At 36.2% G+C, this 17,751-nt stretch overlaps 3 protein-coding genes across 5 annotated transcripts; 2 read left to right on the forward strand and 1 right to left on the reverse strand.

The window, feature by feature from the left end:
• The first annotated feature begins 558 nt into the window (after positions 1–558).
• On the forward strand, positions 559–3,168 carry LOC130714269 (glycine cleavage system H protein 2, mitochondrial). Its single transcript, XM_057564173.1, has 3 exons — positions 559–714; positions 2,193–2,452; positions 2,814–3,168. Exons 1-3 carry the CDS (start codon positions 636–638, stop codon positions 2,940–2,942), a joined length of 468 nt encoding a protein of 155 aa, XP_057420156.1. The 5' UTR covers positions 559–635; the 3' UTR covers positions 2,943–3,168.
• Positions 3,169–6,285: 3,117 nt separating this feature from the next.
• Positions 6,286–9,358, reverse strand: LOC130714270 (uncharacterized). Its single transcript, XM_057564174.1, has 7 exons — positions 9,157–9,358; positions 9,006–9,066; positions 8,807–8,901; positions 8,682–8,715; positions 7,868–7,922; positions 7,728–7,770; positions 6,286–6,538 (listed from the first exon to the last, which is right to left on the reverse strand). Exons 1-7 carry the CDS (start codon positions 9,322–9,324, stop codon positions 6,467–6,469), a joined length of 528 nt encoding a protein of 175 aa, XP_057420157.1. The 5' UTR covers positions 9,325–9,358; the 3' UTR covers positions 6,286–6,466.
• A 255-nt stretch (positions 9,359–9,613) lies between these two features.
• On the forward strand, positions 9,614–15,212 carry LOC130714268 (pseudouridine kinase). Of its 3 annotated transcripts, none has more exons than XM_057564170.1 (9): positions 9,614–9,755; positions 9,880–10,042; positions 10,170–10,272; positions 12,241–12,288; positions 12,377–12,474; positions 12,602–12,716; positions 12,825–12,907; positions 13,238–13,802; positions 14,864–15,212. In XM_057564170.1, the coding sequence occupies exons 2-9, from the start codon at positions 9,944–9,946 to the stop codon at positions 14,920–14,922; spliced, it is 1,170 nt and encodes a 389-aa protein (XP_057420153.1). In that variant the 5' UTR covers positions 9,614–9,755; positions 9,880–9,943; the 3' UTR covers positions 14,923–15,212. The 3 variants fall into 3 exon arrangements, 2 of the variants coding, with proteins under 2 accessions (XP_057420153.1, XP_057420154.1); XR_009011210.1 differs by lacking the exon at positions 9,614–9,755 and adding an exon at positions 13,908–14,052 and having other exon boundaries at positions 9,762–10,042; positions 13,238–13,807; XM_057564171.1 differs by lacking the exon at positions 9,614–9,755 and having other exon boundaries at positions 9,762–10,042; positions 13,238–13,807.
• The last annotated feature ends 2,539 nt before the right edge of the window (positions 15,213–17,751 follow it).

Here is a 17,751-nt window from a genome sequence, read left to right on the forward strand (position 1 = left end):
ACATAGGAATCACTAGCAACGTGGAGTTGAGATTTACAAAATAAAGGAAACAATAGTATGTATAGAAAAAAAAACACAGGAAGACGCGTCACCAAGCGACCGATATACTCAAAATAAAAAAGACAAAAACACGACAAAATAGAGACAGTGGAGCTAAAGCAAAATAAGGCCCAACATATAGAGTGAAATGGACTAAGAGGAAAGGACAATGCATGTTCAATTGTAACCACATAGGGCCGTTGTAACAATGACTAAGGCTTCTTACCCCTGATTAGTCTACCATCATGTGTTCTAACCTTGGTGGGAACAAATACTAATATTTAACTCACAACTCTATTTGCTATACTTCATATCACAAAACCATCAATATTTACTCATGATTCATTGGTTCATGTAATACATGTTTAATTTTCCTTAAATAAGATGCCCAAATTTGTGAGAAAAAAAGTCAAAATTTCACATTTTTAGGTAGAAAAAAAAACCTCGTATTGAAGGAATCCCTAATGACAAAAAAAAAAAGGAAAAGACATTCATTCACCAACCCCCACAATATAAAATGGCCAGCCATTCACAAACACAAACACAAACACTATTGTGCAAGTACTTCAAACGCAGACACAGAGACAGACAGCGAAATGGCTTGCAGACAATTGTGGGCTTCAAGAGCTGCGTCGTACCTGAGGATCTCTGTCTTCAACAGAGCCTTCTCCAGTGGTAATCTCCTTATCTCTCTCTATGATCTGGTTTTTCATTCATTTTGTTTCTGTTTCATCGATCACTTTTGATTGTGTTTTTGGTCATGTAATTTATCTGGTGCGTGCGATAGAATTTCTAGATCTTGATCCAATGTTATTGAATGTTTCATTTTAAATCTCGCATCGTATCGTATGATCTTTACTTTTATATCATTGATGCGTGTTAGTTTTCTAGGTGGTGGTGGTGGGGTGGTAGTGGAGCCACCAGCAGTAGCATTCACAATGCCCCACCTCCAAATTTTATGACATGATGAGGATATAGTTTTTGGGAATTGATTTTAATGTCACCCCTATTTGTTTTCTCGCCGCCACCCGATTTTACCGTGTGGGGATCAATTACACACCGCACTGAAAACAAATTATACATTCCGCAACTTAAAATGGCGGAAGGGGATGACATGAATATTAAGGGTGGCATTAAAATCAATTCCCATTGTTTTGTTTGTGGACAAATGAAATTTTGGATAGTGACAAGGAACCTGGTGTTGGTAATTGATAGTGACATTGTGACAATAGGAAGGATTTTGGATTTTGGAACACTAAATGGGTAAGGAAACTTGGATTTAGTCTTGGATTTATTCCAAGTGTATGTGTGGTAAATGTTTCATGTCTCTTTACTTTTGAATCTTGGTTTGTACCTATGCTGTTTATTACATTTTCAATATTTGAGCTTTGATATGACTTCAGAGAGAATGGCTTTTCTCATTCTTTTTAATGCATATTTGGGAATTTGGTGGATAATTACTTTTGGGCTCAGACTTGTTTTTCAAAGTAAAATTTCCATCAAATATAACTTATTAGCATTTTGGGTAACAAAGTAATAAGTTTATTTTCATGAGTAAATGCATTTTCTACACACTTCTACCAAGAATTCAAAGTAAATGCATTTTTTTTAGTTATATGCATCAATTATACATTTATACCTATACTTGTCCAAACAATATTCATAAATCCAAGTTACATCTGGGTAAACATTACTAAACACAACTCATTTGTTCTTAGTAATTCTTTCAAAATGCATTCTACTTAAACAGTAATTCTCCTCCTTGAAACCATAGAGAGAGGCCCTCAATATCCCAGATCTGATGGGCTCTTTAAGTTCCTGAATTTACTTCTTTCCTGAACTAATATCTGGTAAATCATTATGGAGCTTGACTTGATGTTAATTCACAACTCTTGGATTAGCAATATCATTGTTTAATTGTAAGATTCTGGAAAAATATAACCAGAAGCTATATTTTGCAGGATGGAAAATATCTTATCTTCAGCATGTCTGATTGAAAATACCTCCCAAGTGCATATTTAGTTTTATAATTAAAATGAATTCAAAAGCAAAAATGCCAATTGATCTTATTTACTTGTTGGGGATTTAGGAACAATGTTAATTATTTGGTTTTTTCTAACAAACTTGCGCCTTGTTGCGTTCTTCTACTACAGTTGTTAAAGATTTGAAGTATGCCGATTCTCATGAGTGGGTGAAAGTTGATGGAAATTCTGCAACTGTTGGCATAACTGATCATGCCCAAGATCATTTGGGTGATGTTGTGTATGTTGAATTGCCAGAAGTGGGGACAGAAGTAACACAAGGAGGTGGTTTTGGCGCAGTTGAAAGTGTGAAGGCAACTAGCGATATCAACTCTCCTGTTTCAGGAAAAGTGGTTGAAGTTAATGAGGAGCTTAACAGCTCTCCCGCTAAGGTGAGTTCTGTTGCCAAATTCTTTATACTTTTTTTACATGAAACTCCGCCTATGTTGTGGCATAGCCAGTCATAAGCCTGGATAAATGTCAAAGTTGTGTTAGACCTGTGACAACCAATGTAGAACTGGCTGTATCATTAAATATGGATCTTTGTTACTTTTGTTACATGAAAGACAATATCTGTAAGTTGAATCCTGATAATTTGTGCATTTTAATCTCTCTAGTTTCTTTTTAAACTCTAAATTTTGGAAGTCTATGCTTTTGTAATGCTGAAGGATTTCAATGAACTTTTAATATGGCCTTTTTTTCTGTCAGATTTTTTTTTATCAGCTAAGTGTTTTTATGTTTCTTTACATGTAGGTCAACTCAAGCCCTTATGAAGATGGATGGATAATTAAAGTAGAATTGAGTGACAGCAGTGAACTAAGCAACTTGATGGATTCAGAACAATACTCCAAATTCTGTGAAGAAGAAGATTCCAAGCATTGATAGGTTTGCCAGTATCTTTCAGCTCTCTCCATGAGTAGATGATGTCAAATTGGAAGTTAAGAATTGCTTGTTTTATTTTTATGCTCATGTGACCATCTTGATTGCTCTATTTTGAAATTTTCATAAGCTTCTCATTCAGGGGGTGATATTTTTCACTCTTTGCAATGAAAATATGAAATGGATAACATCGGAAATTCGGTAATAAACCTTTAGAAGTTTTATTTTAGTTTGAGATTTGTTTTCCAACTTTAGATAGAAGAGTAATTGTCATGACTTTGGAGAAGGCTACCTGCCTTTTGAAAAAATATGGGAAGCTAAAATCACCGTTGATATGTTTGTTTAATATTGAATGGTTGAGATTTAGGGATTTAAATTACCCAATTAACCCTCCCCTTCCCCATCAGCCTGGCCTCTTCTACAACCCCTCTCACCCTTGAATCTTTCACTGACATGACCTCCACGTTCTTAGCCATTGTCGGCACCGTTGCAGTTTAACCACCACCACCTTTACACCGGTTACCGTCAACCTCATCAACCATTACGTTTTGTCTCACCAAGTGGCTCAGTTTCCGGTAAGAACCAAGGGTGTATATCAATTGCATAGCTAGAGAGTCCCATTACCAAAAAAAAAAAAACCCAAGCTCCCCATCCTCACAAAGCCACTTATTGAGAATACTCCAAGATGGACAATCAGTTATATTTTTCTCAAACATTCTCTGAAGCAGAACATTTGCTACCACTACCAGAACTTTACCAGCATTACAACAACCTTCAAGCAATGCATTGAAAGGAGCAGTTTCATGAACTTGATTACCTTCTAAGTGGCAAATTCGTCATTCTATGTCATTTAATGTGTGAGGAACTGATGTCATACATTTTTCTTAGACATCGTATAGAGCACCGTACTTCACTAAATAAAGTAAAGTACCGTATCTCTAGGGATTCTTCATAGTCATAGGCTTCAACTTGCATGGTTTATTCCTGGGTCATGATAGAATATTGTATGTTGTTTTGTCTTATTGTAATTTGGTGTTTTTGCTGAGTCAATATAATGTGATAACTTATCATATTAACTTATTTTACCCTTAAAAGAAGGATCTTGGGATTTTTAGGTGTTAGGTAAGATGGTTTGGTGCAACGAAATTATTTAGATATGTTTGGTTGATAGGTTGGAATGAGATTGAATAAGACATATTGGTTTTGTTTTGTGTTTGTTATACTCCATCCGTTTCTTTTTATAAGACCCCTTAGTGATACACCTCATGTCCCTTAATATAAGACCCTTTATTAGATTTTTAAAAACAATATTATAATGTTCCACAACTACCCCTTGCATTTGTTATTTTTTTAAATTTTAAAATTTTAACCATCACCCACTATTCATGCTTGCAAACCAATTTTTTAAATTAATACTGCAAACATCTATCTCAATTTTTCTCGCATACGTATACCAGATTTTTCAAATTGGTGGCAGTACCATTTTCTTCAAAATTGGTGGAGTACCATTTATTGTTTCTAACTTAAATATTGTATGAAAAATAAAAGTTTAAAAGTTTGTTAGGAGAGATAGTTTGTTAACTTTAGAGATAGTGAAATTCAATAAGGGTAAATATGTAAAATTGCATTACATTTTTTTAAATTAAAACATTAAATAACTTCATTACATGTTTTATTGATAAGCGTAATTGTTGAACAGGTACTTCTAAAAAGGGACGGAGGGAGTATTATAAAGGTGGAACATACCAAGACATAAAACGCGGTACACTTTGGTTTCGTTGTAAATGATGGAACGAATGAGAACATAACAATACACTTTCTTATAACTTTTACATGAGCAAAAATACCCCTAATTTATATTTAAAAACTTTTAGTTATATCTTCTTTTTATTACAAGAGGAAGACTAAAAAAATAAAAAAGTAAGTCACCGCGTCCACACATAGGGACGCTATAGGGACGCTATGATCATCATTGGCGGAAGCCTCCAATCACGGTGAGAGATGCCTTCGCAAGAGGTCTGATAAGCTAGAAAATCCAGATAAGCTAGAAAATTCGCTGCATTATTTCTCTCCTGCGGAATGTGAACAAATATTCTCCTTCTCCTAGAACATAGAAACATCCCCATCATTCTGAATAACTTCCACAGCCTATTGACAGTCCGAAGCACAAGTAATAGTCTTATGTCAAAGCTCTCATACATATGCAAACTCATGTCGACAGCCAACAATTAAGCAAGGAAAGCGCTGCCATATCATAACTGGTATAGGTGCCTGATACCCACACTCCACTGCTGTCGCGCAGCACCGCGCCGCAACTCATACGATTATGAGTTGGGTTATGGCTGCCATCAACGCAAAGCAGAACTGCATCCCTAGGTGAACCCGACACATACCCAGCTCTAGCCAACGCTCCAACTGTGGGAAGGACAACCATGGAGAACTGCGAATAACTTTTGGTATTTTCCGCCATGGCCACCGCCCGTTCGTATCATGTTGCACCGCAACAGCTCCCGTGGTTGGCCACTTGGTCCAAGTTGCTGCATAGGCTAGAACTTGTCGCATAACATAGTTAATTCGCCATGGGTTATCACTAAAAACCCGATTGTTACGCCACCGCTAGGACTACCAAAGCACCGCCACAGCCAGGATGTTCTGCTGCTGTTAAATCCCAAAAAACCAGTGGCTAAACTGTTGTGGAACAATGAGAGAGTGAATTTGATCTCTGTAAATTAAGCGTGAATTTGATTTAATCATTCTAAAAGAAATTTACAGCTTTTAATCTCAAATATTAATGAAAGAGTGAAATTAGTCCATCAACTCATTTTGTGGTAGTTTAAACAACCACTAAACCAAAATTAAATAATTTGTGACGGTTAAAAGTCGTTCATACACAAAAACAGCCACAAAAGTACAATAGAGACTAAATTCGCCTTTTTCAATAATGTTGGAGAACAAAAGCTGTGAACTTTTTTTTGAAGGGACCAGATTCAATTCATCCCTGGGACTAAAAACCTATTTAACCCTATTTTTTTATGAGCAAACCTTGCAAGTCTTTTATTGTGGAAGAATGAGCAACTTAATGAAATTTTATTGTCTAAGATGCTAATTTGTCTAAAATGACTTACAGCTATATTGATCGTGCACCCCTTTCTTATATCCATTAATATTTCTTCTTCAGCCATCTAAATGGGACTTTTAACTTTTGCCAGCATTAGCTAGTAAAATAAGGAAAGGACTAGCCAAACACACTCAATATCTGGATAATATGCCTACAACCTAAATCGAAGGCAATTCTCAGACCCATGCTAGGAAACAACAATAATAATAGTAATAATTACCACTAACATAAACAATTATTCAGAACTTTTATATGCATTAGAGGGTCACATACTTTACACAGCTGCGTCCATAGCAAAATACTCAAATTACACCGGAAGAACTGTCAATACATAGCACACATCCTGCTAAATTCCAGTTTGTCTTGAATCAGTCACAGAGGTGAGATAAAGTAAATAGATTATAGCACCTCATATTCCATTAAGAGTGATAACAACTCTTCTTGAGGTAGGATCATCACGGTGCTCACAAAGCCATATACCCTGAAACATGAACAAACAAGCGCACCGATAGGTCATGTAATAAATGTAGTGTGAACATTTGCAAATTAACTAAACAGTTTTTCATAAGCAAGTAAAAATGAAAGGTCTCCATTAGCTATACTGTTGACAAGCAACCCTAAGTGTATGTTAGTTCAGAGGGTTTAGGAATAAAATAAGGAAAATTTCATTTTTGAATTTAGAGGGTTATACATATACATATAGTCTTATAAAAATGAACGAGGGATTAAGACATTATGTTTAATGACAATCTATTACTTCACTCATTTCATTCTAAAATATTCTTAGATCATAAAACTTCAACTTTAATGAAATAGCTATCCTCCCTTCTTTAAATGAAATATGACAATCAGTTTTTCGTTTGTTCTTACGTTTTAAAACTGGTCATCAATGTTATGTTTTGTTAGTTGCTCAGTCATAATCTAAAACTGTGTCCTTACGATTTTGTTCTGATAAATGCGATTTACCCTTTTCAAGTTCATGTATAATGTGAGAAATTAGCTCTTCTAAGTCAAAATGCACGAAAATATAGTGATTGAGAGACTACATATAGGTGGTGTAGAATGTACATATCTTGAGGTGGAGTGTTGAGTGATTCTGAATTTGTTGTGAATAGAAGGTTTATATAATCATCATTCAGCTGTTAAACAGTGTCTCATGTATCAAACATCGTGATGTATACCTATCACTGACTCAGGACATCAATAATGAATTACTGGAAGGAATAACTTTGAAACACCGCCCATAATGAAAATATTGATTCAACTCCTTGGATATGCGTGTGCATAAGATACACATGGGTAGCCATTGGTTATCCAAGTGCACTTTAACCCCGCACTTTAACGTTCTGTTGAGGTAAGTTGATGACCATACTCTTAAACTATGTTGAGGTAAGTTACTGAAGAAAGAAAGAAAAGAGGTAAATAGAGAAGAGGAGTTGCGACCTCCACAATAAGAGTTGATATTCCCACCCCTACCACCCCCAATTCTCAGCCCCTTCTTTTTAAAATTCCAAAACTACCCCTTCCTCTTCAACGTCCCCCCCCCCCCAATGGTATCTACCGGATTTTTGAATACCAAACAAAGTGTAAAGGAGTTCAATGAAATATATAGAGAGAAAGAGAGATCAAGAACATTTCAGACAAGTCATTGCGAAAATTAATTTTGTTACCTGCCATGTGCCCATGTTAAGCTTTCCATTTGTAATTGGTATCCTAAAAAATAAGATGTCAGTAGACGATGACATAATCATAATTTCTCAGTATAATGAATCAAATCAAATCAAACTGAAACATAAAGCACAGTTCTCACGTGAGTGTGCAACCAAACATGGATGATTTAATATGAGCTGGCATGTCATCTGGGCCTGCAAATTTCCAAAGCCAAAGAAGATTGCTAGTTGCCACGGATGGAAAATACAATACATTGTGGAAGCACTTAAATGAATCATATGCAGAAATCTAACAGCAGCACTATGCTTTATAACTGACTTATAGCATGTTTGGATCAACTTATTATTCCTCAAAATCATTTCTAACACCCAGAAGCTACTCACAAAAATCTCCCCCCATAATTGACTTTGGCTCTAAAATCAATTGTAGAAGTATTTTGAAAATGTGTTTACATGATGATAAAACATATGGAATTAAGAAGATGTAGAAACCCATCTTCAGAGGATAGGGAATAGGGATAGACCATAAATTCCACGGTGAACATATAAATAGAATAATTTTCTAGTACAATGATGGCGGTGAAACTACCCGAGTCCCTCACCAGTCACCACTACTAGCCCAATCCAATCCTAGAGGCTAGTGAATAAAATACTTCCCATAGGATTGAACTTATGAATAGAATTATAGAAATGACTTGCATTCTCAAACCAAATCAATTAAATCACAACAAAAATTATTCACATTATTGAAGCTGGATTAGCTCCCTGATATGTAAAAATCAAGAAAAACAAAAATATATTTTTTGGTACATCTGAAAAATAAATTGCACCTTGCAGGATTGATCCCTGAACCTCCCTCACCCAACCCATATGTCCCGTAGCCCTTACCACTTGAGCTATCATTCGGGGACAGAAATGAAAATATAGATTAGTGAAAATAAAAGAAAAACTAACCCTCTATAGTATGCTTCCAAGGCGCAGATGGACCCTGCAGGCGACAACAAAGACACATTGTGATTAAACAAGAATAATGAATACTACTGTTGATGGTAATTGGAAGGAAAATTAAAGAAAGAAACCTCGGGAACTATTCGATTGAGGAAGGTTTCAGTGTCATGGCGAACATCGGAGTCGTAATTCTCATTGATGGTAAGAGAAGCACTCGTGTGCTGCACTGTGATTTTCAATTCAATCAGGAAACAAGTTCCAATTTCAGTTCAATAATCCAAATTGAAAACTAAAAATCATACTCAAATTGAATATAATAAATATACTGACAGAAGAGATGAGCAAGGCCACATTTGAATCCAGAAAGGTCTTGCTCGATTTCCTTCGCTATCTGATTTGGGAGAATCAATCAATGGTGATTAGGGTTTTGGAAAAAGGAAACAAAGCATGAATTGTAATTGGGGAATTGGTAGGAGAGAACCTTGGAAGTAACGAGGTGGCAGCCACGGCGGAGAGGAGGTAGAGTGACGGTCTTCTGGGCCCACTTGGGGACGGTGGAATCCGCCATGGACTCCTTCTTCTTCACGGTGGGGTACTGCGCCTTCACGCCTACTGGAACCTGCGCTATGGAGAATGATGACACCTGCATCCTTAATATTCTTATTGCGATTTGCGAGTGCTCACATGAAACAATAAACAATTTGTCATAATTTGCGTTTAATTCTCATGGGTAAAGATCGAACTCTCAACTTTATGGTTAAGAGACGTTGTGAGCTAACCACTACAACATATTTTTCTCTGATTAAATTAAACTAATGTGATTTTAGTTTTACTAGCAAAATCATAGTATTACTTTATTTTTAATGACTAAAAATGAATAATAATTTATAGGGACTAAAATAAAAGTTATAAAAGTTTTCATAGATGTCATACCTCATATAGTCATATCCATGTATGTATATCATGTAGCCACATAATTTTATCATTTATGGGTTGGAACGAGAAATGAGAAAGAAAAAAAAATATTGTTCTCCTAAACATGACCCCACTATTGGGCCTCTACGAATTGAGTTGACTCGGGTGAGGTTATTTCGTGCTTCTTTCTTTCAACAATGAACCCTCTCACTCAGTCTGTCTAGTCCCAAACAAACAGTTGAAATTTTACTTGTATTTGATCGTATTTCCTTGACTTGTTTCATTCCAGATTTACATCGCATCACGTAGTTGTTATCTCCTCAATCGGTTCTTTGAGCAACATCAGGGGAACAATGCAGAGTCACGAAGCAGTAATAATTGGGGGAATGGTGCTGGACATTCATGCCATACCTTCAATCCATGCAAACCCAGGAACTACTACCCCTGGCAAGGTTAGTCAATAAGAGTACCCAATATGATGTGGAATTGCTTTTCAGTTCTCAAGACTAAATGAGGATGATGATGCCAGCTCAATCTTGTTAATAATGTTCATGTCTATCTTATACTGGGAATTGTCAGGTCTATTATTTCCGAGGAGGTGTTGCAAGGAATATAGCAGAGTGCATGTCAAAGCTTGGAGCAAAGCCATTCATGATTAGTGCTATCGGTTCTGACATGGCTGGTGAATTCCTATTATCTCAAAACATTTTCTCTTTGGTCATCGTGATAATTTTTATCTTTTAGATTTATTATGGACTTGTGGTTAATAGGCAATGCTTAATGGTAACTTATATTAGGCCTATAGTAAAGTTTGGCAGTTATTCGTAATGGAAACATTTGTCTTATTCATTCATCTGAATTCGGGTGCCTCTTCAATAGACTTAGACTCAAAACTAGTATTGGTTTTCTTCAAACGAACAATGAGGACAAAATAATGTGCTGAAAAAGTCATGCAGTCCTGGAAATGGAAGGAAAGTGTGTAGAATGGGATAGGAATTGGAGCCAACTAGCTGTATTGGCACACCTCAATCTGGTGATGGTATGCCGAAACATGGAAACAAAGAAAACCACTAAATCTTCAATCATCATAATATATCGCATCACCAACCACAGGAACTAAGTTATCAGCATGATGAGATTTAAATACACAAAACACGCGTACAGAGATAGCATTGGAACCATTCTCTTCCAATCGCCTAGTTAATGTCTCGCGTAAGATTTTGATCAGAACTACCAATGTCAGTGTGAGCTAAATGTTGACTGGGATAGCTTTTGTCATCCCAATACTTCAAAATCCCAATCCAGGTGGTTTGAAGATAGAGGAAGGTTGTTGACATCCCTAAAGGTGGGAGATAGTGAACTGAGTTCTAACTCCCTGAGGAAGAGGGCATTGGAATGATGAGGAAGAAAAGATTAAGTCATCGTCCAAACTCCATTTCTGGATGGTTGCCCCCTTCTCTACCATTGACATTCTCCTCATCTTCTTGACATTGATCACCAGGAAACATGAAGTTGCGGCTGTCATTTCTGAGCGCTATTTGGCGTGCATCTCAGAGTTTCAGGGCATCCTTTGCTGCTAAAAATTTGGCACAATTGGTGCTCCCAAAAATGACGGGAAAGCACGCTGGTATCCACTCCAGCTTGTTAGGAAAGTTGGTGGTCACCACTCTAAAGAAGAAAGCGATTCCTGACACCATGTTTGGAACTTCTATGGGAAAAATGAAAGCAAAGTAATCATGGTTGTGGTAAAAAGAAGTGTAGTTGCGGCAAAAGGAAGAGGTGGAAGGACAGTTTGGACTTCTTCTCCATATTTGCTCTCATCCATAGATGATAGATGGCGGAGTCGGTGAGAATGAAGCAAGGGGGTTGGAAAAATGACTGAGAATAGATCTTGGTGCTTGAAGCCCTCATTGACAACCATTGAAGCTTGAATGGAAATGGAATGGCGTAAAGGTGGAGTTGGTAAGCTCCACGGGTGAAGCTCTGTTACCGTCTCAATAAATTGAGATGAGGCAAAGCAAGAGAAGGAGAGGGAGTTTTCTGCATAACGAGGGAGAGGAGAACACCAAGGAGGTTCCATATTATTCACTGATTGGAATGGGTGATGCACTACTTGTTTATTTATAATGCACAAGCACCTCTGATACACTAACACACACTATCACATTAACAAACTAACAGAATTCTTAACTAACTAGAAACAAACAAACTAAACTCAACTAACTCCGTGACTTTTTAAACTACATTTAATTACTTGGACTCCTATTATCATTTTAGATTACCTGTACTTAATCAACTCATTAAATACGTAGAATAATAATCCCTGAGAGACTGAAAACACCTAATAGGCTAATATTCTTAAATAATAAGATAATAGTTATCATTCATCCTGATGAGTATAGAAAGGCAAAATGATTATTGGGAAACCAACATATGCTTCATTGGTACCTATAACTGACAAATTATGAAGTATCTTAAATTTGTAATGCTTTTAGCTACTACTCCCAATTAGTTTAAGAAGCTTCAGTGGTTGTTTCTTTCTAAGATGTGCGTGTATAAAAAGACAATTTGACCAGAATGACATTTGCCAAATAATCCATGTAAGAAACTTACAAAAAAATTCTTCTTTTATTAAACTTTTTTGTTCTAGGAAATCTATTATGGGAACATTGGAAGTCGGCTGATCTATCTACAGAAGGTAAGCTCTTATGTTTTCGCAGCTGTTCTTCATATAGACCTGTTATAACTAGGCAAATAATGACATGCATATTATTCATTTGACGTAGGAATTTTGAAGGATAAAGATATTGATACTCCAGTTGTGTGCAATATATTCGATGTTAATGGCGAGGTAGCAGCTGCTGTTGCTAGTGTGGAAGCTCTGGTAAGTTCATCTTTCAAATCTTAAGCTATCAAGTAATCTCCAAACTTACAAGCTAAAAGATGTGGATCACATCCTTACATATTTATATCATAATAAAAGCCAATCATATACTGTCATATTTTTACAGGAAAAATGTCTGACACCTGACTGGATCCTGCACTTCAAGCACACTTTACTTTCTGCTCCAATGTTAATGGTTGATGCAAATCTGAGTTGTACTTCCCTCGAAGCTTCTTGTAAAAGTAAATTGCATATTGTTCTTTTAATTATCTCCTCCCCAGTCTATGCTGAATTATAAACTCACTATAAATGTTATTTCTTCCCTTCGCATAATTATCTACATTCCTCAGTGGCAGCTGACACAGGGTGTCCAGTCTGGTTTGAGCCAGTGTCAGTTACTAAATCCCGAAGAATCACCTCTATTGCCAAGTATGTGAGTGCCATGCTTTGTACGAACTTAAGCTTTCTTAGATCTATTTCAAGGTTAGGTCAAAGGGATTCGTGAGAAATTGGGAACTACGTTAGTCTGAAATAGTTGTAAACTGCTGTTGTTGCTAGCAACTTTCTTCGTACTGTGTTGAATTCTTTATATTCATTATTTTGTTAATAGTGTTATCATTATGCGTTAATTTAACCTTCTGCAAGTGTCAATGGAAAATTCTTTAAATGTCTTAATTAACATCATTGGATATCATTCGTGCTTATAAAATTCATTCATTGTATCAAAATTGTTTTCTGTGACATTCGTGCATACTTTGTTTAGGTAACTTTTGCTTCTCCAAATGAAGATGAACTTGTTGCAATGGCAAATGCTTTATCTGGCAGTGATGTGTTCCGTCCACTGAAAGAAAACCATAATAAAGATAACTTTTCAACATTATCTTTGTTTCAAATGTTGAAACCAGCAGTGTGGGTTCTGCTAGAAAAAGGCATTAAAGTGGTCCTAGTGACCTTAGGCTCAAATGGAGTGTTTTTATGTAGTAAAGGAGGGCCAAGCTGCTTTAAAGTTCCTGTAGAGAAAACAAATCAGGGTGGTTTTGGTGGACAGTTATACAAGACTGTTATGCAAAAGTGTCCACCTAATAGTTATTCTGTTTTTTCAGAACTTGAAAGAAGCTCTCATGTCTTTGCTGTGCATTTTCCGTCACTTCCTGCTTCAGTCGTAAGGCTTACGGGGGCTGGTGATTGCTTAGTTGGTGGAATACTAACATCAATTTGTGCAGGATTAGATATTATGCAAAGTGTGTCTGTTGGCACTGCTGTGGCTAAAGCTGCTGTTGAGGTTGAGGCAAATGTTCCTTCTGCTTTCAACTTAGCTGCTATTGCAGGTTAGGTATTAACTATGTTTCTGGTTATAGCCATGCCCATATTCATGTGCATATCTAGTTGCTTCACATGTTGCATGTTTATAAGTTGCTTTGGTCTTTGTTCAGCATCCGTGATAACAAATCATTTCACGTCGTATATTTTTGTGATCGGAGACCTTGCAGCATGCTGGACTTGAATCTGTTTGACAAAAGCATAATTCAGCTGAAGCCAAATAAGTATTTTTGAATTCTCAAGCAAATTGCATAAGAAGTAAGAACCTTAAGAAGCCTGTAATATTGCCATCTCTACCAAAGACTAATTTATTGATAGCAAAGAAGAAAAATGCTAACCACACTAGCTTTAACACTCCCTTTCCAACAATCTCTCTCCCTGATTCGTTGAAATTCATGTGGGTTCCATTAAAAGTATGGACCCCACTTTCCAATTTAGTGGGACCCACGTGAATTTCAACCTCTCAAAGAGAGTGTTGGAAAAAGAGTGTTGAAGTGAGTGTTGCTAGCACTCCTCTAGCAAAGAATCATCTAGATAATGATATATCATCGCGAACTCTCACAAGAATCAAACACCAGAGCTTCTAACCAATGTATGTGCTATCTCTTGTAAATTAAATTGATAGCTTTCGATCATATGGCCTCTTGTGATCTTAGGATGATAAAATAAATATAGGTGACAAAGTAAATTCCTTGTGGTATGTGTATGTCACCAAACATAGGGGTAGGTAAATAGAGTTAACCACGAGGTATGACACAGTTTGCGCTTCATGTTAGTGAATTTTATGTATAATGCAGGGGTTTGAAACTCGCGGTAACCACCTAGTGGCCTAGGCAAAGCTAAAGCCAGAACACAGATTAGTCTCATACTTAAAAGGAAATTTGTAGAATGGTCTTACCAAAAACTGTCATTGCACCCCTTTTGACAAGGCGAAGTTTTATGTTGTACTCTTATTCAATAGTGAATCCCTTTCTATAATGAATTTACAAGGTTTTGTTCATTGGTCTTTTGGTTGTTGGGTGTTTCATTGTTGATTGTTTTGTGATACTCAATCGTCTTTGTTGCGCAGATGATGCTAAATCTGTGTTAAGTGGTGCCAAAGTGCTCTTCCACCAATCAATGCTGTAAATTTTTGAATGAGGATCACATTTGATGAACAGCTTGAGCCGTGATATAACAACCTCCATTGGCCGAGGGGAAAAATAAATATGGTACCTCATCCCAAGGTTTTATGGCATTGACGTAGGAGAAACTCTTTGGAATTTTCAGAATCTACACATTTATCTAAAGGAGTTTAATTAATCTGCAATGTTTTGCATTGGACACACGGACATGTTAGTATACTCAATTAGTTCACTAACATTATATGAGAGGTACCATCGGGTTTTGATTTATTCACATCATACTTTCTCGTTCTATCTCATGTCCACTCATTTTCTCTCCTTATCTCTTTTCTTTTTCTATCTCATTATTCATTATATTTTTCATTTTCTCCTCTTTTTTTCGTATCTCTCTTAAGTGTAGGTGGGGTTGGAGTGTGAATGAATATTTATTGTACCTACTAGGATCACCCATGTCACGTTTTGATATGAAAAGTTGTGAGTAATGTTTAACAGAGAAACCAAATTGTTTATAAGGGCTTCTTCGGCTTATATTTTCAATTTTTTCCCCATTTGTATGTTTAAATTGCAAAAATGGCACATTATTTTATTTTGTTTTTTTTTCAAAATTTTGTGCTGGAAATAGTAAAAGTGATTTTTCTTGTTTCCATACACCAAAGGTCCAGCTCCAGGGGTAGCCCCGCAAATTGCAATTTTTTTTTCATTTTACCATTTAATAACTCATAATAAAATCTCATCGATGAAGAAAAATTTGCAACTTAACAAATTCAAGGAAACTTTTCAAGTCATTAAATATTATTTAATGGACGAAAATGAGAGAATTTATAAGCCCGATCTATACAATAACATATTTGTTCCAGTGTTCCCTTCGCCAAGTTGAATGTTTTGCTTCAGATTTTATGGCTTCCCATTTTCCTTTCACTTTGACATTTCATTTACATTAAATATCAAGTTGGGGCTCTTGTTCTGTTAGGCCCAAATGACCACAAAGCCCACTACCATTTTGTTCGACCCAAATGAGTAAACATCTAATGCCAAGCTGGTCGGCCATGACGACCAAATACATAATTACAATCAAGATCAAAGCATTACTTCCATTGTTCTAACTAATTGGCTTATTGAAAAGTTAAACTATTAGAAGCATGGTCCAACAAACTTAACCCGAGTTAAAATCTCAATGCCACCTTGAGGAAAGACTGAAAAATGGTTAATTGCCTTCATAGTTTATAAGACAACCACAATTTAAAGGTGTGATTGCACGGTACCTCCCTCGTCATGTTCCATCGTGCTCATTCGTTACACCATCATAGCACCATTATGCGTCTGATTGATCCCCATTATACCTACTCAAAGAGTAATCTAGTTCGAGTTATGAGAAGATCAAAACTAGTTAATCCAAACAAAATCAATATAATTTGTTTGGATTTGTTTAGTTAATTGATTCAATTTATGTTCAACCCCCTTTCTGATGAAGAAAAAAATAAATTAAGCTCAATCGGATCCAAACCCGTTGTAATTAGTTCTATTCTCTGATTTATTTTTCATCTGAACCAACCCAACCTCCCAATTAATTTTATTTTTCATATTTAGTTATTATGCAGGGAGATGTGGCACCCTAGTCCAAGTTTGGAGGAGGCATCCCTCCTTTATTCATGCATCATTTTATTTAGATGTTGTTAGCTAGCCTTCCTTTTCTGTTGTTTATTTTCCTCCTGTAACAAAAAAAACTTTATTATCTACTATAACTCTATTCTATTTTATCTTAAACAATCATTTTGGTCCCTGACTGTGTTCACTTATGACGAACTGGTCCTCATACTTTGGAAATGATTGTTTTTCATCCCTGAATGTGTTTTCGTCTGTTAAGTTCGTCCTTGGTTGAGTTTTCAGTTAGTCCCTAAAACGGAAAATGGCAAATGTCATGTTTTTTTACATGTTGGCATCCTACGTTGTGGGTGATTTTGTAGATTAGGGACGAGGACTAAATTGACAGGTTAGAATCTTTCATTCTGACTGTTGGAGAGCCACGTAGGATGCTAATGTGTATAAAAACGTGACAGTTGACATTTTCCGTCTCAGGGACTAATGAAAAACTCAACCAAGGACGAACTTGGCTGACGACAACACATTCAGGGATGAAAAACGACAATTTCCAAAGTATGAGGACCAATCCGTCATAAGTGAATACAGTTAGGGACCAAAATGACCATTTATTCCATTTTTTCTATAAAGATTATAATATTTTACTGTGATTATCAATTTTTATTAAAAAATCTTATTGACTCACTTATGTCTGAAGTGGAGTGTGTTGATATTTTCCGTGAGGCAAAATCTTTGGTCTAGTCAAGTCTAGGTGTGAGAGAGTAGCCGCTCTCTGGGTACGGACTGCATAAAATTTATGATGGTTCTGAAATGTGATGCTGATTGAAGGACATGCTGCTGGTGATGTTTATCTGTCTAGACTCTAGAGCAATTTTTGCAATTCATAGGTGCTCTGTTGCGTGTTATATGCTGCTGCAGTGTTGAGGCTTGTTTGGTGCTGAATTAGTATCGTATATAGTTTATCGGTTTATGGTTTTTGCTGTAGCGTTTTGGGAGATTTAGAAAAAAAGTACAAGTCATTTGACCAAAAAGAAAAAAGTACAAAAAGTATCGCATACAGGTTGTTTTTTTTTGGGAGTTTTTAGCGTTTTTTACTGCATAAGGTTGATTTAGTGATTGACTTGTCTCCAAGGATTGGTCTGTTATAGTTTTCTTTCTGCTTAAAGTGTGACTTATTTGGAAGAGTCTCAACTAAGTTAAAATTATGGTTGTCACTTACAATATTGAGTTAAAA

The sequence above is a fragment of the Lotus japonicus genome, chromosome 4 (assembly GCF_012489685.1).
Source record: "Lotus japonicus ecotype B-129 chromosome 4, LjGifu_v1.2".
Taxonomy (NCBI): domain Eukaryota; kingdom Viridiplantae; phylum Streptophyta; class Magnoliopsida; order Fabales; family Fabaceae; genus Lotus; species Lotus japonicus.